The sequence below is a fragment of the Panthera onca genome, chromosome A3 (genome assembly GCF_046562875.1).
Source record: "Panthera onca isolate mPanOnc1 chromosome A3, mPanOnc1 haplotype 2, whole genome shotgun sequence".
Classification (NCBI taxonomy): domain Eukaryota; kingdom Metazoa; phylum Chordata; class Mammalia; order Carnivora; family Felidae; genus Panthera; species Panthera onca.
The window spans coordinates 52,337,840-52,362,890 of NC_138341.1; the positions used below are offsets into that span (position 1 = coordinate 52,337,840).

Sequence of the window (25,051 nt, forward strand, 5' to 3'; positions counted from 1 at the left end):
AAAAGTTCCACTGTCACCATCTACAAGTCTTGGGAAAAAATGAAAAGAACATTAAACATTAATTTAGCCTATTCCCCATATTAAAAATTTCTTCCCAACACTCTTCAAAATTGTGTAATTACAGGTAGATCATTTTAAGTGTATCCTTCTAAATATAAGCTCTTTGAAGGCAAGGAATTAGAACTGTTGAAAATATTTAGACAAGAGTAATAGGCACCTAAATACCTGAAGATTTGTTAATACTACAACACACTAAACATGTGATAATTTGGCCTAAAATTAGCAATTACCCTAATGTTTTCCAGATGATTCATATACTATTTACTATAATAATTAACATATGTAATAAAATAATACCTCAGGATTATAACTAACAGTCAAAATACAGTCGAAATACACCAATAAATCAGTACCAGAAAATAAGCTGTTCTACACTGGACAAGAGTATTTGACTTCTGAACTATACTTCAAAAAAGTAAAAAAATTGATTAAAAATGATCAATTCTCAGTAGAGACTTGTACAGCTTACAAAAACTCATTTATATTGCTGGTGATTACATTCACCTTACCCACCAAAGAGCAAAACTCATCACAACAACCTGTTTGTGTGGCTAGCCAAAACCACCAAACCACCGAAATGTTCTCACTTCTGTTACATCAAATGCCAAACCTCCAGGATTTATTTGTAAGCTATGAGATTTTGAATTATTGGGCTTTTACTAAATTCATAAAACCAACCAATAAAATATTCCATATCAACATACTTCAACAAGTCACAATTTCAAACTTTTAAAATATGAAAATAAAAAATCCAAGCAACTTTTTCTGTCATAATAAGACATGTATATACACAATTGCACTAACAATTCAAGAACTACTGACCTTACGCTGGAGAGAAACAGCTTTATCAGACACTTGTTTACATTCTGGTAATGTGTCATCTTCAATATTCTTGACTTTGTAACGAGTAGAATGTCCCCCTAAATTTGAATCACTCTTTGTAGAGTTTGTAGATTTTACTGATGGCTTTGATCCACTGCCAGTTTTAGGCTTTTGTGCTGGTGAGTGTCCTTTATCAACTGCTTCAAGATGCTTCTGTTTACTGAATTCTGACCCATGCCCGGATCGTTGTACTATATCTTCTAATGCTTTTTTTCTATCTAGTAAAAAGGACATAAATGAAACTTCAACTGAAGAGAACTTAAGGTGGAAACTATCTCATCACATTAGTAAAGAAAAAGGAAGAACTCAAATGCCCAAATACTTATCACATAGAGCTACTGTCAGACCAAACAGGAAGCAAATACACACAAAAAAATTCTGAGTTTTCAATTCTTCACTCATGAGCTTGAGTGGCCCTCAAACTTCCGATTTCAGAATCCCCCTTCACTCTTAAAAACTGAGGACTCCAAAGAGTTTCTGTGTTAAATTTATCAGTATTTACCATATAAGAAATTGAAATCGGAATTTTAAAATATTTACTAATTCATTTAACAATAATAATCTCCTGTGTTAGCATAAATAACATTTTTATGAAAAACAACCTTAATTCTCAAACAAAAAAATTAGGTGGAGGAGTAGCACCACTGTGTATTTTCCCAAAGATATTCATGTTGCACTTAAAACCTGAATTATCATATCTGCTTCTGCATCCAGTCTGATAGATACATTATTTTGGTTGAAATGTATAAAGAAAATCCAGCTTCACAGACATGTAGTTGGAAAAGGGAAGACGCTGGAGACCTCTAAAAAGATCTCAGAGGAAACATACATGAGATATTTCTAGAAAGGTCACTAAACCAATATTAAGACACAGATTGAAAATATGAAAAATACCAAAAAAATTTTAAATTAACTCACGGCCAAACTAAGATGTTTGCCTAGCCATGGTTTTTAAATTTGATTCTGGGTAGACAGATAAACTTTCCCACATTTCTTCTGATACTTAATAAAAGAAGATCAGACTAGGTTGGGATGTGGGTCAATTTCACATAGAAATTCTAAACACAGAAATGAAATATTCCATTTTATTGCTAAGGCAAATTGAGCAAAATGTCAACTTTGGTTAAATCTTGACAGTAGCATACACGTCACCATTTCAAACTTATTAAAAATATAGAAATAAAAATTTCAAAAAAAAAACCAACTGACAAATTCAGTCAAAATAAGTAGATCTATTATTCACATCCATAAGTGTACCTGATGATTTCACTGATCTCCGTGATGTCCTTTCAGGGCTAACTGATCGATAGCATTTTGGACTACCTCTAAATGGATTTCTCATTCGATATGGTGAACGGGATCTGGATCTGTATCTAGAAATGAAACGATGGCAAATTCTTGGACTTCGACTTCTTGGTCTGTATATATAGCGTATTGGGCTTCGAGATCGACGGAATCTGTGACTTGAGCTTGATCTCCTAGAATGTCTAGGACTGGGGGAATGAGAACGTCTTCTTGGAGTTTCATTTTCTTTTCTATTGCCTTCATTTCTACAAAGAATGGGTGAGGGGGGATCAAAAGATTCAGCAATTTAATGTAAATTTAGGTTATATTAAATAACAAAAGTCACTTTTTTTTAATGTTTATTTTTATTTAGAGAGAGAAAGCGCCAGTGGGGAGAGGGCAGTGAGAGAGGGAGAGAGAGAATTCCAAGGAGGCTCCGTGCTGTCAGCGCAGAGCCCAGTGCAGGGCTCAAACCCACAGTGAGATCATGACCTGAGCCAAAACCAAGAGTCGGATGCTTAACCAACTGAGCCATCCAGGCATCCCCCGAAGTCCCTTCTTAACAACAGATTATTAACAATACCAAACTCTGATACCATATATTTATTTAAAACAAAAAACCTATGTTATGGTGCAATTCAGCCTTGTAGATAAATAAGAAACAAACAAATGTTTATCCCTCTAATTGCTTGGATCCCAGTTTTGCTAATATACAGACAATACCCTTCATCAATTTCCTGAGCTTTTCCTATATCACAATATAGACAATTATGTATTGAAAGTATTAAGTTATATAAAGAATTTAAGAAACGACTTACATAAACAAATGCTTTTCAACAATTTTTCCTGAGAGATTATACCAGCTACAAATATTAAAGTCTTTGACTGCTGTACTTGTATATACATACATTAAATAGGTACCTCCTAGGGAATATAAAGCTTATAATGAAACCATTCCTAGCCTTCAAGGCATTTATAACATAAGATCCCCGAAACATAAAATAATAACAAACGCATAAAGTATCTTCAGGAAAGACTAAAAAAAATAAAAACCAGAAGTTCACAGAGGTGAGCTATCATACTTAAGCTGGGTAATTAAAGATTCATAGAGATTGCTGCATTTGTCTGATGTTTCAAAGTGAAAACAATCAAAACAGGAACTCAAAAAGAATACCTTTAAAAAAAAAATACCTGTTTACTTTTAAGAGAAAAATTAAGTCTCAACAACACCACTATTCAAAAAAGAATTACCTTCTTGATGGGAGGATCTCAGGATTCCAATCAGGATACCTATTTTGAGAATAAACAGTATTAATGAACAGTTGAAATGAGACTATAAGTTTCAATTAATCTTTCCCTGCAATGTATCAGGACTATTCAAAACCTAAGTTTACATAATTTATTAGTAGATTAATATATGAAAATTTTCTTGGAAGTAAAGTATTTGAGTGTCTAATTCAAGAAATAATCAAAGCATTACTCTAGTAGGCATTTCAAGGAAAAGAAACACATTCTCAATTTTGAAGACTTCAAAGTTTACTTAAGTAAAATAGGGAATACACATAAAAGTGTGTAGAGGTACAGAATTGGTACATGACACAAGTTTAGGTGGAGGTTAAAAGACAAAGACAGTTCATGCACTTTGCAGAACTCCAGGGGACACAATTCTATAGAATACAACATGTATGGAGCCCTTTACACTGTACCTAGTGGTTCTCGAAAAGACACATCTGGTGGGAAGAATCGGGAGAATTTGCAGAAAAGGCTGTTTTCCAGGTAGCCCTTTAAGGTCTACCAATAGGCATGGATCAAGGTAGGTTACATTAAGTGGCGATACATAAAAGAATTTAGAGGCAAAATAAGTATTCTATTCCAGGAACTGGTCTGGCTGCAGCATGGAAATGATGAAAAGCAATTATGAGGGGAAAAACCTGCAACGGTGGCTCAGAATTACAAACGGTGAAGGTCCTAAAGGTAAGGAGGGTGCACATTAAGTAAAAGGCAATAGGGGACCAATAAACATTTCTGAAATGAAAGAGAACACAAGAATTTTTCACAACGACTAGAAATAAATATCTGGAATTATGGGGAAAGATGAGGACTAAGATACTGAAAAATCAGGCATGCAGAAGTCACATATAGCACAAAGACTGTGTGAGACTAACAGAGAATACAGTTTATAGGAAAAAAGGGGCTGAGGACACCAACACTCAAGAGTAACGCAAAGACAAACCAATAAAAGAGATTAAGAAACCACAGGAAAAAAAAGTAGAAGGAACAGTAACATCATAGAAGTCTAAGAAAAAGACATCTTCATCCGCAACTTTTCTAGAGAATCTGAACTTGGAAGGTTAATTGGAAATTTTGGAAAAAATTTTAAATTGGAAATTAAATCATTAAGCCAATTAATATTCAAAAACACAATTTCAATAACCAAGAGGAGCGCCAGGTAAGGAAATGGAAGCAGCCGACTCTTACAGCAAGTCACCTGGCAGGAAAATAAAGTCAGGTCAAAACCACAGTAAGGTAAAATGGCTTTTATTTGTTACTATTTGTCTCAGACAATGTTAGCAGGTTAACTCAACAGCAATTCTCAACTTCCTTCTCACTTGCCTGCCTCTACTACAAAGGCTAAAAAAAGCTAAATATTTGCTTTCCTAGCCTCCTTAGAACATAGCCAGTGATAGGTTCAAACGAATGAGACATAGGTGCAAAACCACTGGCAAAATTCTTCCTGCTTCTTGCCCCCTTCTTCCTGCTTTGAGAAACATGATGCCTAAAGCATCTTGTAACTATAAGGTGACAAACTATGAAGACAAAAAAAAAGTTAACTTTAATCCAGCATATCCATCACCCAGCATCAACAATTGTCAAAACATGAATAACTGTTTCATTTACACTTACCCTTTACTTTATTACCATCTAAGAAGATAAATTTCTGGTCTATGATATAACATTTAACAATAAGACCTCTAGGGCACCTGAGTGGCTCAGTTGGTTAAGCATCTGATTCAGTTTCGGCTCAGGTCATGATCTCACAGTTCACAGGTTCGAGGCCCACATCCGGCTCTGTGCCAATAGCACAGAGCTGCTTGGGATCCTCTCTCTGTCCCTCCCCTGCCTGCACACGCGCTCTTTCACTCAATCTCTCAAAATAAATAAATAAACTTTAAAAATAAACAAATCAATCAATAAAAGCAAGACCTCTAGAAGCGCTTAGCTAGCTCAGTCAGTAGAACATGTGACTCTTGATCTCAGGGCTGTGAGTTCGAGCCCCATGTTGGGTGTGGAGATTACTTAAAAATAAAATCTTAAAAAAAAAAAAAAAGGCAAGCCCTCTGGAATCAAACAATGCTAGGTCTAAGTATACATGCTGACATTTAATGACCATGCATCTGAAACCCAGTTACTTAATGTGAGTAAGCTTTAGCTTTCTCACATGCACAATGCTAGAAATATAGCTGCTTGTCAACACAGAGGTTATTAAGTTCCTTGAGCTCTCCAGTTTATGGATTCATAAGATCTTGAGGGCCACTGTTCAAGAGTTAGTAGTAATGTTTTGGATCCTCATTAGGCTGACTGCTAAAATACATGTTCTTGTCTCTGCTGCCAGGGCAGGAAGATAAAACATATATACTATTCTTCAAGTAGAGTTTGGACTATCTATATATTGTCTAACTAGTTTAAAATGTGTTTCAGAAGCATGGTACTCCTCGCAAAGGCAGTACAGCATAATGCCTAAGAACAAGAACCTAAGAGACATTACCTATGTCCCAATGTGATCAGTGTACACATCACCAATAGTTTTTGTGACAAAAAGTTCAATCTCAATTTAATTATAAGGAAACAAACAGAAAATACAAAATGTACTTTTGGAACATTCTACAAGACAACTTTCCTGGATGTTTCAAAAGAAGTCAACGCTGTGAAAGCATTCCTCTCAAAAAAATAAATGAATGAAATGAAATGAAACGAAATGAAATGAAACGAAACAAAACAGGCAGAGTAGGCTGTTCTAGCTTAAGAGACTGTAATGCATGAATCTTGACTGAATCTCAGATTGGGAGTGTGGTTGGGGGATAGGCAGGGATTCATTGTGGTTATAACAGATAACCATTGTAGAAAAATTTCCTTACTCTTAGAGGAGACAGATGTTGAATTGAGGAGTGATGTTACCATAACGTTTGTAATTTATTTTCAAATAGTTCAAAAAAGTTTGTATAAAAATAAAATAAATGTGGCAAATGATAATAATTGGTGAATAAAGATGAATACATGAATGTTTACTATCCTTTCAACTTTTGCAGCTTAGAAACTTTTCAGAATAATATGTTGAGTGTAAAAGGGGGGGGAAGGAGGAAAGATCCATGGCTAGACAGACTAGTTGTGCCGATGATTTGCTGTGAGATAGCAAGGAAAACGACTCTCTGTGCCTTGGTTTCCTTCATGGTAAAATCACAAATAATCATTATATATACATTTCAAAAGGTTACTGTGAAGATTAAATTGTGTAAAGGACTTAGAATTAGGCCCAGCATACAATAATAAGAATATAGCTATTATTCTTCATTATTAATACTAAAATTCTGATGTAATGTATCTTTTCTCAGGTTAACCAACTACTCTTGTGGTATATTCCAGGAAGATCCAACAAAGACAAAGAGAGGAAAGAGGTAATAAACCTTAAGAACTAAGAACCTAAATATACATCAGCAGAGGAATGTCTATATAGATTAAGGTACAGAAACAAAAGGAACAGAATGTAACTTAAAAAAACAAAGAATATAGTAGCATATATTTTCCCATGGAATGATCCCAAGCACCTAATCAAATCCATTTTTTTGGTCATTATTTTTTTGCAGTGTAGAAAAAGTCAAGAAGGTATTATTCAAGAGCACATAACCTGAAAAAGGTAAAAATGTAGGCTGGAGTAATTAAGTGGCAGGCACAGAAAGCACTTTAAAATCAGGTCCTAAGTACAAGAAACAACAACAACAACAACAAAAAACCAGAAGGCTTTAATAGGCATACACGTCATTTCCTCTAGTAAACTGATGGCAGTATACGTAACTAGAATCCCCTTATTAGCATTAATGCCTACCTATAACAAATAACTCACTCCCACTTAAATCCCTCACCTTCATAAGAATAAGACATCCTACTGGGTATCTGAGAAAATTTATGGTTTAAGAGAGATCTTCCATTTACAGTGCTAGCTAAGCCCATCTAATTCAGATGACAAATTATCTCCATAAGTTAACTTATGCTTGCACAGCATCTATATAGGGCAGCAACTCCTATCTCTACTCATATACAGTCTATATGATTCAGGTAGGGCTTATTATCACACTCAACAGCAGGAGCAAGGACATGACACCAACACAGGCAGAGTACCCAATTCTTACAACCATTATACCTGATTTCAAGATGGACAACTAATTCAAAGTAGACCAAAAGAGTCAAACCAAGGACTTATGAGGAAAGATGTTTTTTTGAGGGTTATTGTGTGTTTCTATTTTGGTTTTAACTCCTGGAATTATTAACTATACAGTTCCCTTAAGTCTGAAACTATGGGGGTCATTTTGCTTTGTATAGGAAGTGTACCTGGGATCTCACAAGGCCAAAGCAGAAGAGAACAGCCAAAGAACAAAAACATTTGACTGCTCTGATTTTTGTTTCAGTCTCCAAATTCAGCTGTTCCTGAAACTAGAACCACTTCTTAAATTTCCCAGTTGTATACGCTAATACATTTCCTTACTTTAGAAACTACTTTGAGGGGCACCTCGGGAGCTCAGTCGGTTAAGTGTCCAACTCTTGATTTTGGCTCAGGTCATGATCTCATGGTTTGTGAGGTTCGTGAGATTGAGCCCCACATTGTCAGGCTCTGCCCTAACAGGGCAGAGCCTACTTGGGATTCTCTTTCCCCCCCTTCTCTGCCCCTCCCCAACGCGCATGTGCTCTCTCTCAAAATAAATAAACTTAAGAAAAAAAAACTACTTTGAGTTGTTTATCGTTTATGACCAGAAGAGTCCTGAATAATCTCAAAAAATTTTGGTGATGTTTTCATAAAGAACAAAACCAAATCCCAAACCAGCTGCACAAAAATCATTTCACCCAAAATGTTACTCTCATGTTTAGTATGTCAGTTTTAGTGACCAGTAACTTGACACACAACTATATTAGCACGTTTAATGACGGCAGGAGGAATACAATTTTGTTACGCCAGGGTTACAAGAGGTTCCTGTTAAAGTCTACCTACTGGGATTACGTTAGGAGGGATTCAGAAGAAAAGATCGTATTTAATTCTCTCCTTTTGGGAAAAGATTAAATATACTTTATAAAGTATTTCAAACAGGCAATAATTTTCTCAAAATATTTTTCTCTAAAGTACCACACAAATGGTATTAAACAGTCACACTTGAACATGAACTATTTTGTAAATTTGCTACCTATAAAAAAGAAAAACTTGTTCTTACTGTTGACGTAGCTGGCGGCAGCTCTCAATATGAGTAGATGTATTTTGATGCTGAATCCAATCCTATTGTAAAAGGAGAAAAGTGCTGAAATTAGAATATTCCTCACACTGACTAATGAAATTAGGCTTTTAAAAATGACACAGGATACTTGTTTTTTCAAAAATTAACAAATCTAATTATAAATAACATTTGACTACTCATTAGTATTTCACAAAAATAAAAGGCCTCTAAATAAAGGCACTCAATACCAGACCTCATTGATGCCATTTTGAAACATTTTAGTATAGAACACATTTAAAAAATCATACCCATGGACACTCATTTTGAAATCAAATATATACTTAAACTTGGGGAAAAAAAAGCGTTGGTCAGAAATAATTCATCTCAAATATAAAAATACTCCAGAGAACACCAAAAACTCTATAATAAAACAGTATCTGAAATGGCATCTTCAAAACATAGTGTACACAACTTGTATCTCTAAATTCAAGCTAACAACATCAACAACAAAAACTCCTACCTCTTAGGCCAGTACCATTCCAAACAAGGTACCCACTATATTGACAAAGGATAAGATTAGTAAAAATATGAAAAACTGCTGATTAAATCTAATTTATTTTCAGGACTTACGGGAAAATAACACTATTTCAAAGACACAATATCCCTTACATATAGAGCTTTACAATGAACAAAATTCTCTCTTAATACATTACTTAATTTACAAATCTGCCCTAAAATTACATTCTATACCCATAAATAGTTCCTGGAAGATACATCCGATTAAAAAAAAAAACAAAAGACAATACACTTTTCAAAGACACAGTCCCCCAAGTGAAAGTTAAAAGCAACATTATTACCGAATGATTTATTGTTTGTCTAGCATTTGGACAAGCAAAAAACTTACTAAACAGTTTTATATTTTAAAATGTTCCTTGAGGAAAATGTTATTCATATCCATTTCAAAAACATTTTAGTATGTCATTGCTACAAACTAGACGTTTCCACAGTTAAAACCACAGTTGACGCTAATTTTGGAATCTGCCTTGTCAAAAACTGTATGAACACAAGTGCATGCTATCTGCAATACATAGCAACAGATTATGAAAAACCCTAAACTATTTCATTAAGCCATGGAACTCATTGTGAATTGCAAAAAAGAAATGTCTGCATATCCTGCTCAACGCTACAAAACAGAAACCACAAGAGTCTCTAGTACTCCTAAACCCATGTCTTTGACGTTAACTGGACATTGTTTACATCAAACAGACACACTGGCAAGTAGTGGGTTGGGCATGATTTATTCAGCGACAAAGTGTTTTGTTTGAATAAGTTGCCATCATTTAACAATCCAGAGATTTTATCCCCAAATCCAGACTTACAGCTTTTCTTGAAAAAATACTAAATATGTATTCTGTACAGCAACTATCAGCTAATGCTGATGGCTGCCCTATTTAAGGCACACTCTCCAGTTTCACATATACGTTCATATATATGTGTATTGATACACATACATATGCATATACATATACGTATATATGTGTGTGTGTGTATATATACACACATATATACGTATATGTATATACACACACTCTCTCTTCTGTTTAACAGGCTCACTTCACTCACTGACATTACTTGCTTTAAGCTCAGTAAATATACCTATGCCACCCAAATTTCTAGACTCTCTAGTAAGGGTATCCAGATTAGATTAAGGGTCCAAAGCAGTACTACCTCTCCAGAGAAAAAGTGGTATCACCTACTAAGCAGGAAATATCGTAAGCACTGTAGACTTGAGTGGGTCCAGAATCAAACTGTGAAAATACCTACCCACGTAAGAGCTCACTCTATCCTCCAACTACCTCAAAAATCTTTTATGTCAATTAGTATTTTCTCAAACTGAATTATTTCAGTCTGAAAGACAGCTTCTAAACCAAGGATAGCCCAAAAAACTTCTAAACCAAGGACAGCTCCTCCTCTAACATCTGAAAACCAATTTAGAAAAATACATTTCACATTCCGCTGTTGCCTTTTTCAGGCTATAGTTTTAAAGATTCAGCATGGGGAACATATTTGTCAAACGTTACTTTGCAAGAAAAAAATTGCAATTGCTAATTTACATTTATTGGCTACATTATTTACAAGGTCATTTACAAGGCAGGAAGATATATCACACAGAAACGAGAGGTAGTTTATACCATCTAAGTCCATGTTCACAAATCCCTATCATTTGATCATCCAGTAGTGAAGAATTCATTAGTTAGATCCATTATGCTGTTCTGTTAAAAATGTATGTGTTTTTTGTTTTGTTTTAAATGATGATCTCTGTGAACTCTAAAGCATCACTAAATGATTTCTTTTCCTAAGTTTTACTTTTATCATATTCACCCAGACTTTCACCATCTTACACTTGAGGAACTAGGGAAGCCTCATATTCAGTGCCCTATCTTATGTCTTCTCATTCCTGTATACCCTACATACATCTGCCAGATTTATCTCTCTAAAATACACTTTGAACATGTCACTTTTCATATCAAGAACCTTAAATAGCTTCTTAGTGCCTCTCACCTCAAGTCTAAACACCTTAAGCTAAGTTTTTGAAGGCTCTTGGTACTTACTATTGTTGCTGATGTCTGAAATGTCATCCATCTTCCCCTAGGTATATTTGAAGCCTACTCATCATTCAAGACCCATATTTAATCTACTCCATGAAGTCTTCCCTCCCCAATACTTCTAGTCCAGACAGACTCAATGCAGTTAGTCACTGTCACTCAATCTCCTCCAACTAGACTACAGAAGTCTTTTGATGTCAGAAAGTACATTTATACTTTTTTTCTTTTGTTTTCTCTTTATCTATATAAGAGATGGTAACTAAACTTACTATAAGAAATATGGAACATATCATGAATTTGCATGTCATCCTTGCACAGGGGCAATGCTAATCTCTGTATCATTCCAATTTTAGTATATGTGTTGCCCAAGTGAGCACTATTTATACTTCTTTTTAATTATATGCTGTTAAATACACAAAAGGTATTGATAAATTTTTAACACTGGCCTGAATGGATATAAGCCTAAATTCCATACAGAAATATTAAATCTCTCACCCCTACAGCATACCCAAACAAGTCAAATACAATCACCGAACCATTTGTTGACCTCTAATTTTTTAAATTCCTTAGATATGTTATTTTTCTCTTCAATGAGACTGTTTAAACTGCTTAAGACCAACATCTTCATTTTATATGGTTCTCATTTCTGCCCAGCATCTAATATAGTCATGTACAAAACTGATAATCAGTAAACACCTACTGAATAAACATACACCTTTTCCATTCTACAAAATAAATATTAAAACTTTAAGGGGCACCTGGGTGGCTCAGTCGGTTGAGTGTCTGACTTTGGCTCAAGTCATGGCCTTATGGCTCATGAGTTCGAGCCCCATGTCAGGCTCTGTACTGACAGCTCAGAGCCTGAAGCCTACTTTGGATTCTGTGTCTCCCTCTTTCTCTGCCCCTCCCCTGCTCACACTCCCTCAAAAATAAACATTAAAAAAAATTAAAACCTTAAGTTCTTTATTTTAAAGATACCTTTCTTGGATTCATCATGACTAATTAAAAGTTCAAATGGAATACAGAAAGCCTATTTATTATTCAATTCAGGGCTTAGGACTGCTTAAAAACTATAAGTGAATTATTCTGAAATTTTTTAAGACTTGGCTATCTCCCTTGATAGGGAAGGCAACTATTATTTATTTAGAACTCAGCAAATCTGACTAAAATGCGGGAAAATGCTGCTTTCCTTTGCTGGAGTTAACAAAATCATCAGCTGAAATCTGGTAAATGGGTATTACAAAGACAGTAAAAGGGCAGCACTGGAAGGAGAAAAAAACAAGACAATTAACACCTATAGGTTTTTAAGCCTATTCATAGTATACTACCAATTATATGCCCTTGAATCAAACTTTATTCCTGTGGGAAGTACAATTCCTTCCTGACCATTTGTAATATAAATCTATAAATCACATTAGTAAACAGAAGAAACACTGATTTCCAAACATGTATCAGTAAATAAAACATACTGGGAAATTCATATACAAATCCAACAATTACAGTTGACCCTTGAACAGACACAGGTTTAAAGTGCACAGGTCCACATGGATTTTTACAGTACAGATATATTTTCTCTTATGGTTTTCTTAATACCATTTATTCTCTAGCAGTATTACTTATTATTGTAAGAATACAGTATATAATACATTTAACACACAAAACGTATTAACCAACTATTTGTTTGTCAGTAAGGCTTCTAGTCAACAGTAGGCTGTAGTTTAGGGAGTCAAAAGTTATAACTGGACTTTCAACTGCACAGGAGTTGGCATCTCCAAACCCCAAGTTGTTCAAGAGTCAACTGTACTATCAAACAGTACATTCTACATTACTCTTCAGCACCTCTATAAAATACTTCCTTCTAACTATACTTCCCATGAAGGTACCTAAGGCCTTTTTAAAGATTTTTTTTCTCTCTAAATGTCTACCATTTTACACTATTCTCTAGCCCACAGCTGGTCCCCAAATAAATACTCTTTTTTTCCCCAAACAATTCCTCTTGACTCAATTTTGCTATGGATTAAGTCATTTTAGAAATCTCCTCATGAAACATTAGAAATCCTTGTCTAGCTAGAGTCAGAAAATATTTAAATCAGCATTAACTGTCTTTTAGCCCAAGACAGGTAGACACATGCAAGGCTACAATATACTATCTCTTAAAAGTATGCAGTACAAGTTTTTTATTCCATTTTTAAAATATTTTTATAGTAACAGATTCTATTTAGACAAAGTTCACTCATGTGGAATTGTTTTATAAGTACACAACTTATGTTATATAAATTTTATGTTGAATGGATTTTCTAGGAGAACTAATCAAAAGTTCAAAGTAAATGACAAACTATGTGGTATGCCCAGACACAGGAATACAGAAGGTCTAACACTCAATTCAGTACTTAGGCCAGGGCTATTTAGATTACAACTAAACGGTGATGTTGCAATCAATTATTTCTGCCATTTCCTCAATGCCTAGTTAACACCAGCATAAATATGAAAATTCAGAGGAAATTTGGGCGCTGAGTATCATTATACAGTGATCTTTAAAAACACTCACCTTCAAATGACTACATTCTACGTTACACAGAGAACACAAATGTGGAAATATTCTTGGAGACGCTGCATAATAATCATTCATCATAGAGGGAGTTGGAAGTCTCTTCATCTTCTGGGCATCAGCATGTGAAAACTTTGGTAACCATGATGCTTTCACAATCCCAAAGGGAGACTGAATGGGAATGTCAGCCTCTGACTGGTAATTCTTTTTACTTCCTCCTGATCCATGTACGTTAGATGAATTAATCACAGGTTCACGTGGGATCCGCTCTTGTTGGCTTACAGCTGAAATTAATTCTGATGAAAAAGGTTGCTGGCTCATTGATGGAGGAATAAGAGACTGATTCATTGTCTGGTTAACTGTTTGGCTAATGGATTGACTGACGGATTTGACAGGTTCAAGGACTGACTGTCCTGAAATGTGTAAGCCTGACATCTTAGTTCCACTCTCAACTGGGAAAAAGGACTGATTATTAGAGGACTCACTGGGGAAGTCCATCTGTCGAAACACATCTTCAACAGGAAACATAGAATTACATATCACATTTGGAGTGGGAACAGATGCAGAAATGCTCTGCTGTGACCGAAATTCATTCTTGACCTCATCTGTTGGAATTTCAGGATCATAAATACGTACTTCAAGTGGATCTTCTGTGTAGCCATATTTGCTTGCATGCCCATAATCAATCACATTACTCGAAACTGCCTCATTACCAAGCGTTTCTTTACTTCTGCTCTGAGAAGGTAAATTAGGTAATCGGCGCCCCATTTTACGCATCCTTATATCCCTCAAGATTAATGGCATATTTTCAGGAGTTAGCTGTTCATCAGGATAGCGACTGAGTTCTTCTAAGTCTTCATTAGATAATCCAAAACTTGCTAAGATACTTGAGGCACTCTCTTTTGTATAGCGGCTCTGTACTTGAGGACTCTGTTCTGTAACCTGTGTTATAGAACTCTGTTTCACTCCCACTGATGCAGATATATGAGGCTCATCATCCCACCGGCTACCATGAGGCTTCCCCTTCTTTTGTTGTGCTTCGTGAAAATCCAATTTTTCTTTGGTCAATCTTGGATCAGTTCGATGCTGAGTTACCTGAACATTCATTCTCTGTGGTCCCATGTTCTGATAAGATTCATGGCCAGCAAATCTGTGTGGAATTCCACGAGCTCTCCCTGCTGGGTAAAATCTTGGAAGACCCATGGATCCAGGCCTCATAAATGGTCCTGGAGGCCTCATCCCAGAAGGGTTAGGTGCTCGTGGCCTCTGAAGTGGAAAGTTTCCTCGAGGATTAAACCTGGGTCTCGACATGGCTATTTTCAAGAAAGCCTGATTTAATAAAGTATAAGGTGGTGTTGAACTATGTGAGGCAACGGCATTCAGCTGCTGAAGCGCCAATTGAGTCTTAATCTGAGCAAAGTGCAAAGGAGATGGGCCCAACAGAAGTGGGTTTGCAATGCCCAGGTTCAAGGAATTCACAAGTGGTGCGAAATTTTCCAAGAATAACACAAAGCTGAAAGTTAAAACACAAATATTAGATCATTTTAACTCAAACTACTTCATGAAGTGGGTTCTACAGCCAGTGTAAAACATTTTGAAACAAAGCCATGAAACCATTCTCCATTTCATATACTTTTAGAGTGTTTATGAGAATTGTTAACTTTCCCAAAAAGGTTCTCTTCTTTTCTTTCCCGAATCCAGAACACAAACCCCAAAACTCAAGCCAGAGTTCACGTACAAAGTGTTGCACTGGGTGCTGTCCTAGGTGCTGAGCAGTAATTAACAACTCCTTTTAAATAATCTTGAAAAATATTGGGGATTTATTTCACACTTTGTTACTGGAAAAAAAAGATAAAGGTATTAAAACACTGGAAATACACATACACTTAATATGTATGTTATGTACAAACCAGGAAAACAGAAACTGTAAGCCTAAAATTTTACAAGACCCACTTCTCTAAGACACAGTCTTCCCTGGAATAACATCTTACAAATTTCATATAGCAATTAGACTATGCTTAAGTTCTGTCGTTAAATAGGTGTTTCTTTTAAGATGAAAACTTGTCACCAATAACTCAACTAGAGTCTGACAAGAGTGCAGTAGCGTGGCATTGATTATAACATACAACATAACAGGTAGCACAACCACGTTATATTTCTCTCAGATTCCCTCCACAACGTGAGGCATATAGGCAAATATATACAGATAATAGCAATGGCTAACTTTATACTGTTCGTGTGCCAGTAACTGTTCGAAGTGCTTCACATGGATTGATTCATTTAATTCTCACAACAGCCCCTTGAAATATGTAGTTTCACAGACAATGATACTAAAGCACAGAGAAGTTAAATAACTTGCACAGGTAATAAGCAACCAGCCTCAGATTTGCACTCAAGGTGCCCTATAATGCATGCTCCTAACCACTAAGAGATGTGAGCAAGAATATCTTGCAGTTCCCAGGCACTCTATTAAACTGGTTGCTGTCCAGCCATCAGAGCACAGCACAACTCATTCCAAGCTGATTCTCACGGAAAGACTTTAGCTATCATTCAGGACCAAGGTCAGCAGCCACCGAGCTTGTCTTTCCTCTGCCAGTTTAAAAAAAAAACAAAACAGATTGTCTGTTTTCCATTAGGTCCCTACTTTTATACCTGATAGAAATGCAAGGTGGGAAACATGAGGTCTCCAGGCATCTACACCTACAATGAAAATCCACACTATAGATCCTATTTGAAGATCACCACTTTCTAGGGACACATGGGTGGCTCACTTGCTTATTAAGCCTCTGACAGCTCAGGTCATGATCTTGCAGTATGTGAGTTCGAGTCCTGCGTTGGGCTCTGTGCTGACAGCTCAGAGCCTGGAGCCTGCTTTGGATTCTGTGTATCCCTCTCTCTCTCAAAAATAAATTTAAAAAACCTTTTAAAATTAATAAAATAAAAGATGTTATGAAGATCATCACTTTCTGGCTCAAGCTACAACTTCATCGATAATTCCACTATACCCTTTTATTTATACATAATGTTAGTGAAATGTTAATTAAGCTAAGAAATGGGCTTTATCCGGTTAACACACTCTCTTCCAACCATCTCTTCCAATCAAAACAAACAAAACAACTCTGCTTGAGACCTGACTTACTTGATTTTACTCATCCTTCAAGGTCAGCCTCCATTAAACCTTTCTTGATCACCAAGGCCCAGAGTGAGTATTCCAACAAACTCTTGTTTGTTGCTTGTACCATTTGGGACTCCTCCATTTTACTATGCTTTTGCGTTTGTCTGTGTTGTCTTTTTCAACTATCAACCATTAATTAAAAGTATATATTTATTGAGGCACCTGAGTGGCTCTGTCAGTTAAGCATCTGACTTCACTCAGGTCATGATCTCGCAGTGTGTGAGTTGGAGCCCTGCATCGGCACTCTGCTGTCAGTGCAGAGCAAGCTTCAAGCCTGTCTTCCTCTCTCTGCCCTTCCTCTGCCTTGCAAATGCTCACGCACGTTCTCTCTCTCTCAAATAAACATTAAAAAACTTTTTAAAGCATGTTTATTTTCCAAGCATATAACCCTACTCCTACTTAAAATACCATCAAATATTTGTTAAGCTGTTTGAATGACCACATCCAAAGTCCTCATTATTAACAGACATAGATTATTAATTTTCAAATTAGGATGAAACACAACACTACAACAAAAATTACACAGGCTTCTAATTCAACAGATACAAGCAGCAGACAGAAGTTTACTAAAACAATGATACCCAATTCCCTGTGAATAATGTTCATTTATAACAAACTCCAGGTCTTTTTAAACAAATCATATTAAACTGTGTCTACTTTCTACAAAATAGAAATATTTCCAAGAACAATGTTCTCTTATGTAAGCAGTTTGTCATCTAGTTACTCAAACTCTTTCAGCACCATTTTCCTTATTAACCGGTTAAGACTCCTCTCACAACTTTAGGAACACAAATTATCCCAAATATTGTTTCTCCCCCATAAGAAAACCAAAAAGGAACACATTTCAATCAGTCATCTAATTATCTCATGGAATTGTGAATAATTATCATTTAGAGGTATCTATAAAAAACTTACCTGTTTCCTAAGTGCCTAGCACTGCCTTACACTGATACACGTATACATTTACAGAATGCAAGACAGGAGACCTTCACAAAGTGTATTCTGCAGAACTTACTATCCCGTAAGATTGTAGGACTTCGCAAACAAGTTCCAAACAAAGTCCCTGCTCAAGAAAGTCGCAAATGCGTGCACTAGTTACTCTTCCTAGAGGGACATGATGCTTACTATATATTGAATTAAAAGGCTCTGAGATGCCCTGTTGTTTATCAAAAACCTTTTTTCATTTTGTGCTTCCTCAACTTGAGTTTTCTTCATGCATATACCCAGAGGTGATATTTGAAATATTTAGTAATTGCTAACAAGCAATGAGTAACAAGTACAGTAAATTGTGACTTAAAGTATGCAGCCAAGTTCCTGTGCCCCTCCCCTTCCTCCACCCTCCTTAAGCTTTTAGTTGCTGTAGCACAAAGCGGGGCGGGGGCGGGGGGGGGGGGCGGTTGAGAGAGGGGGCAGTCCTCAGGGAGGAACTAAAAGAGTGGGGGAAATGGAGGTCCACCCTTGGGATAGCAGCTACTTACTGGTAGAATTATTTCCGTGTTTAAACAACTGGCATATCTGCATCAGTGTAGTAGTCATGAATATCAGTCCGGAAACATTAAATATTCAATATTCACAAAACAATGTGCAATATACACGAAGATAAAAATAAAAAGGCCTTTTCATAATTTAAATTTAAATTCTCAGTAAGCAGAGGTTTGGCTTGTTTCCATTTAGGAGCCTTAACACACACACACACACACACACACACTAGACCTCCTATACACAGTTAATCCCAATGTGAAATCTAATATAAGATATAGTAATAAATTAACAGCCCTGGTTCTCCCAAAGAGACTGTTCTCCCTTCTCTCTTAGTAAGACAAATGAGGGTCTTGTTTAGTTATAGTTATTTATTTTGCATTCTGATTCCTGGAGTTGCTGATGGCTTGAGCTAAGAAAGTTTCTCTCCTGTATGCATATCCCAGAAAATCCGTCATGATAAGCAAATGTCACTCTTTCAATAGGTCTCTTCAACTAACCTCCTTCCTAAGAACAAATATAATCCTTCTGAACTTGAAGCCAATACTTCTTTTATCCCAAGACTCCTTCTGAATTTCAGACCTGGTCTAAATCTAGTGTGTTTTCTTCTTAGTTTGCATTCAGTAACATTTTCAGACAGTAATCCACTAATGTAAAATCATCAAACACCTTAGGCTACCATTAACCAACTGAGCCACCCAGGTGCCCCACATCTCTTCAATAGTTAAAAAAAATTTTAAGTAACCTTTTATTTTCTCTGTAAATGAAATTTAAGGAGTATATTTGTATTTCATTTGCTTAATTTTTTATAAATATAAGTGCATTTTTAATCATTTAGGAAAGTTATTGTTTAATCTTCTCTTAAAACTATCATTCACATTCACTGCAAATGTTATGACCAAAAAGGCTCTTGTATTTATAGTTTAAGCTTTCTACTTATAAGGTATTATAAACTTCCTTTTGGCAATTATAGAATTCTCAAGCCTCATTTCTTCAACTCTAATTTAAGGACAGGCAAGCTCTACCAATCAGCATCCTTTTCTTTGCTGCTTAACTTTCTCCCCTTCATTTTGTTTAAACTTCAGCCCTACCAATGATGCCTCAAGGTACAACTACTTAAGGCAAATGCTAACAACAAAATGAACCACAGGAATTTACCATCTTCAACAGATTCAGGAGGATAAAATTCCAAAATCAACTATCAGACCATTTGAGATATCTAAAAAAAAAAAAAAAAGCTAGGTACTCCTAAAAAACTTAGAGAAACTGTCTTCTTAGCAATAAATACATCAGAGTAACTCCAAATCCAACTGTTACTCATCCACTTGACTAATACCTTGACAATGCTGGTCTAGGTAAGGAAGTAGCAAGGCTATTAAGCCAGAAACGATCCCTTTCTTCATAAAGCTAACACTCAGTTTTTAAGATGGAGTTAACGTTTCCTAAGAATTAGAGAAACCAAAATGATAAAATATAGTTAGGGGTGCCTAGGTGGCTCAGGTCATGATTTCATGGATTTAAGCCCCGCGTCAGGCTCTGTGCTGACCAGCTCAGAGCCTGGAGCCTGCTTTGGATTCTGTGTCTCCCTCTCTCTCTCTGCCCTTCCCCCATGTGCTCTAAGATAAACATTAAAAAAATTTTTTTAAAAACATTAAAAAATACAGTTAAAAATCTGGAAGTTTCCCTTTTCACACCTCTGCAGTTAAAAGGGTTTGCAGAGACTGGAAACTGGTTGAATAAACTATAGTATATTCATATTTTGCAGCTGTAAAAAGGAATGATATTAAACATCCTTGGTAGGGCATACCCTACAGATATGAACTAGTAGATACAAAACCCTTCAAGATGTTTTCTTTTTTTTTTTTTTTTTAATATTTTTGAGAGAGACAGAGACAGAGGGAGAGGGGTGGGGGGAGAGGCAGAGAGAGGGAGACAGAATCTGAGGTAGGTTCCAGACTCCCAGCTGCGGGGCTCAAACTCACAAACTGTGAGATCATGACCTGAGCTGAAGTCTGACATTTAACCCACTGAGCCACCCACACACCCGTTTTCATTTTTTAAATTGGTATATGGACAAAACATAAAATGTTAAAAGTAAAATACTTGTATAATGGTATTACATATATAAATATGTAGTATTACCATCACATCTGTCTGAAGTCAAACTGGTCTGTAACCCAAAAACAGGAAATGTAAGAGAATCCTTGTTCTCCAAATCTGCTATTAAAAGTAAAGAAACTCAAGTGGTTTCACCAACAATGGAATTCACTGATTTGATAGTACTTTGTAAGTTTTGGGACTACCATAGAATTTATACAAAGTAACAAGTGATACCCCAAAACTCAGAACAAATGCCTGACATAGTAAATATAATCTCTATTAACCATAACTATTAGAGAATATGCCATTTTCTGGATAACTGAACTCTAGCCATAAACAGGTTTGTTCACCTACTGTAATTTATGGATAGTCAATTTATGAAATCATTAAACTAACTTAGAAGAACTTGAGTTAAGATCTGAGTTCTTGGGGTGCCCAGGTGGCTCAGGTGGTTAAGTGACTTTGGCTCAAGTCATGATCTTGCAATTTGTGAGTTTAAGCCCCGCGCTGGACTCTGTGCTGACAGCTCAGAGCCTGGAGCCTGCTTCTGATTCTGTGTCTCCCTCTCCTCCTTGTGCTCTGTCTCTCTCAAAAATGAATAAACATTAAAAAAAAACTTTTTTTAAAGATCTGAGTTCTTAATTATTAACACTCCTTTGAAAAAACTGCAATTAAATATAAATTCTTTAAAGTAAGTTTTATTCCTGATTATATAAGTAACATGCTTTTTATAGAAAACAAAAAGTAGCAAATTAAATCCTTACCAATAAGACCGTCATGTAGAATGAATTCGTATTTTGATATAATTTCTTTCAAGTTTGTGTATGTAAATACAAGCATGGATAAGAAGGGGAGGAAAGTACACCAAACTTTACTGTATGAAACTAGAACTACACTATTTTCAATTAACTTTTATTTTCCTATATTTAATATTTTTTCAAAACCAGGATATTTATTGGTCACAAAACATTCTGAACTCCCAAAAAAATTCTATTGTGACAAGTAGCAGGTAACTCTTTTCTATGCCCTTTTAAGAACTGAAACCCGCCACTCTGACACAACAAATATTCAACTAAATGTCAAACATAAAAATTCTTTTAGAAACATTTGAGCCTAAATGTCCATCAACTGATGAATGGATAAAGAAACTGTGGTTTATATACACAATGGAATACTACGTGGCAATGAGAAAGAATGAAATATTGCCTGTTGTAGCAACATGGATGGAACTGGAGAGTGTTATGCTAAGTGAAATACGTCATACAGAGAAACACAGATACCATGTTTTCACTCTTATGTGGATCCTGAGAAACTTAACAGAAGACCACGGGGGAGGGGAAGAAAAAAAAAGGTTAGAGAGGGAGGGAGCCAAAACATAAGACACCCTTAAAAACTGAGAACAAACTGAGGGTTGATGGGGGGGTGGGGGGGAGGGTGGGTGATGGACACTGAGGAGGGCACCTGTTGGGATGAGCACTGGATGTTGTATGGAAACCAATTTGACAATAAATTTCATATTAAAAAAAAAAAAGAAAAGAAACATTTAATAGGAACTGAGTTCTTGAGGCAGGCATGAAGAAATGGCTTGATGGATTAAAAAGATATTGCCACTAGATCCCATAAGGTCTGAGATGTCCATTACCAAGGACAATCAAGAACTACATATTATTCTAATGTAATCTTTCATAAGAAAGGGAATCCTTTATTTTCTTTATGGATACTGGTAAAGAAATCAGAAATCCAGAAATCTAAAAGCATCATCAAAAATTAGTCAGGGGGCACCTGGGTGGCTGGTTAAGAGTCTGACTTTTGATTTTGGCTCAGGTCATGATATCAAGGTTCATGAAATTGAGCTCCACATCTGGCTCTGGGCTGATACTGCAGAGCCTGCTTGGGATTCTCTCTCTCCCCTTCTCTCTGCGCCTCTTAAAATAAATAAACGTTTAAAAAAAAATTAGCCACATCATAATGATTACACTAGACTCATAATGAAAAATGCACATCAAACCCCAAACTTGAACTTTATACTACTTCAGTTTACAAAATGCTTTTAATATTCATTATCTCACTGGAGCCTCACAAAAACCCTGTGAGTAAGGGGATACCAGTTTTTACAGATTAAGTAAAGCCTCAGAACTAAGTTGCAAGATCATAACTAGAACCTATAATTCCTCTCAGTATCTTTCCATGTAAAATGTAAATTTTATAGCTTTGCTTTTTCTAACTATACAAAAGTAGTAAGTGTTCATTATCACCCCCCAATAAAGAAAAATCACCCTCATTACATTCAGAAAAAAGTTTTCTACAATCTCTTTTTGTTCGTTTTAGTATTCTATAATCTTTACATAAAGGTTATATAAACTACCATTATTTTTCTAGATATATATACCCACACACCTCATTTGGTATTATTTTGTTAGAGTGATGGTCTCACAACATATAAATCCACTTTCACACCTGAGAATACAGGTATTACACTGGTCAGTTAACACAACAGGGAGTACGTGTCATTCTATGCTTTCCTCAGTTTAAATGTCAATCAGCTAATCTCTTCTGGCATACATACGGATCCACTCAGCCTCTTTTCTACCATTTTCTGTCCCTTCCTGTCTCACAAAAGATATGCAAGTCATAACTCCAAAGGTGCCACAAGTGTGAATAGAGAGTACCCCTCGAAATTAAAATGCCACAATGAGGTACCTCAAGGAAACTGTCAAAGAAACAGAATGAGTAGACAATTAGAAACATTATTTGGTATCATGGAGGGCATCACAAACTTCACTGCCACTTGAAAGGAGTGATAAACCTCATGATTCCATATTTGAAAAAAAATGGAAGCTCAACTTGCTAACATACAATGCTAGGAACAGATCACCACAAGAACCAAGTATTAATCACCTCATATAGCAATGATTCAATAGTTACTATTTCCAGGAAAACGACTTTTTGCTAAACAGGATGAATATAATTAGATACACTTTTTGAAGCACTGCATACATAAATGGGTGAAGACAACACTGCATTCACAGTAAATGATGCCTCCCTGACATGTGCATTGGTGGGCCTGCTTACCTTGCTAGCTAGCATCAACAAATGTAATTCATTAGCCCAAGAGAAACCTCCTGATCCAAGCTGGAATCAAGAAATCTTTCCTGGAATTGTTTTTAGAACTAGAATGAGGGGCACCGGGGTGGCTCAGTCAATTGAGAGTCTGACTGTTGATTTCAGCTCAGATCATGATCCTAGAGTGGTGGGATGGAACTCTGCATCAGGCTCTGTGTGGAGTGTGGAGCCTGCTTAAGATTCTCTCTCCCTCTGCCCCTCTCCCCATAAATAAATAAATAAATAAATAAATAAACAAACAAACAAACAAAACAAAACAAAACAAAACAAAACAAGAAATGAGTAAAGTAGTGGATGTTGATAAATTTCAAATGCTACTACGGGGGTGCCTGGGTGGCTCAGTCGGTTAAGCATCCGACTTCGGCTCAGGTCATGACCTCACGGTCTGTGAGTTCGAGCCCCGCGTCGGGCTCTGTGCTGACCGCTCAGAGCCAGGAGCCTGTTTCAGATTCTGTGTCTTCCTCTCTCTCTGACCCTCCCCCATTCATGCTCTCTCTCTGTCTCAAAAATAAATAAACGTTAAAAAAAAAAATTTTAAAAAAACCCAAAAAACAAATGCTACTACGGGCACCTGGGTGACTCATTGGGCTAAGCATCCAGCTCTTGATTTCAGCTCAGGTCATGATCTCACAGTTATGAGACTGAGCGCAGTGCCTGCCTGTGATTTTCTCTCTCTCCCTCCCTCTCTCTTCCCCTCCCCTGCACGTGCTCTTTCTCTCTCCCTCTCTCAAAATAAATGAATAAACATTTTTTTTAACTCAAATGCATATATTACTGCCTTAGTGAGAAAGCACAAGCACTGAAACAAAATAAAGCCCATATAACAGAGGCCAGCAGGACCAAGAGGTAAATACAATATCGAAGACATTCACTACCCAGATGCAATTGTTCTGAGGCATAACCTGCCCTCCCTGCCATTACGCTGTTCGTTTTCATGAAGTATACTAGCCAAAAGGTACATCTCTGTCTAACAGGGTTTCCAAAATCTTCAATTAAGCATACCTAAACTATTTGGTCAAATGCCTAAGCATGTTAACAGTCAACATTAAAAAAAAAAAATTAAAACAAGGATGGAAGAAGGGAAAAAATCTAAAACTGAAAGCGAACTAATACATTTTTCAAATGAATACCGTAAGCCACTGTGGAATAAAAATTAACTCAAGCAATTTATTAACCCACTATTAAATATATAGATCGTCAGTTTGAGAGTAGCTAAGAGAAAGGGAAGAACTACAAACAAATTCTTACTCTTTTTAGTAGTTTGTTTTGGGAGTTTTCTTTGGTAGTGACATCAGTGAAGTAATTCTTCAATTACTTT

The 25,051-nt window shown here is 36.1% G+C and overlaps 1 protein-coding gene and 1 non-coding gene across 11 annotated transcripts in view; both read right to left on the reverse strand.

The window, feature by feature from the left end:
* The window catches only part of ZNF638 (zinc finger protein 638), a 138,269-nt gene that overhangs the window by 55,693 nt on the left and 57,525 nt on the right, over nucleotides 1–25,051 (reverse strand). For 9 of the 10 annotated variants that reach the window (XR_013554681.2, XM_060658184.3, XM_060658198.3 and 6 more), the window contains exons 2-6: nucleotides 13,857–15,369; nucleotides 8,703–8,764; nucleotides 3,478–3,516; nucleotides 2,200–2,492; nucleotides 883–1,160 (exon numbers count right to left, since the gene is read on the reverse strand). Coding sequence is in view for 9 of the 10 variants with exons in the window: in XM_060658184.3 (XP_060514167.1) it covers nucleotides 883–1,160; nucleotides 2,200–2,492; nucleotides 3,478–3,516; nucleotides 8,703–8,764; nucleotides 13,857–15,369 (2,185 nt within the window). In the remaining variant the exon portion in view is untranslated. The remainder of the gene's footprint in view (nucleotides 1–882; nucleotides 1,161–2,199; nucleotides 2,493–3,477; nucleotides 3,517–8,702; nucleotides 8,765–13,856; nucleotides 15,370–25,051) is intronic. The other variant, XM_060658166.3, reaches the window with a different exon arrangement.
* Nucleotides 11,582–11,685, reverse strand: LOC132672990 (U6 spliceosomal RNA). Its single transcript, XR_009607818.1, has one exon. It is a non-coding gene; the product is annotated as a U6 spliceosomal RNA (small nuclear RNA).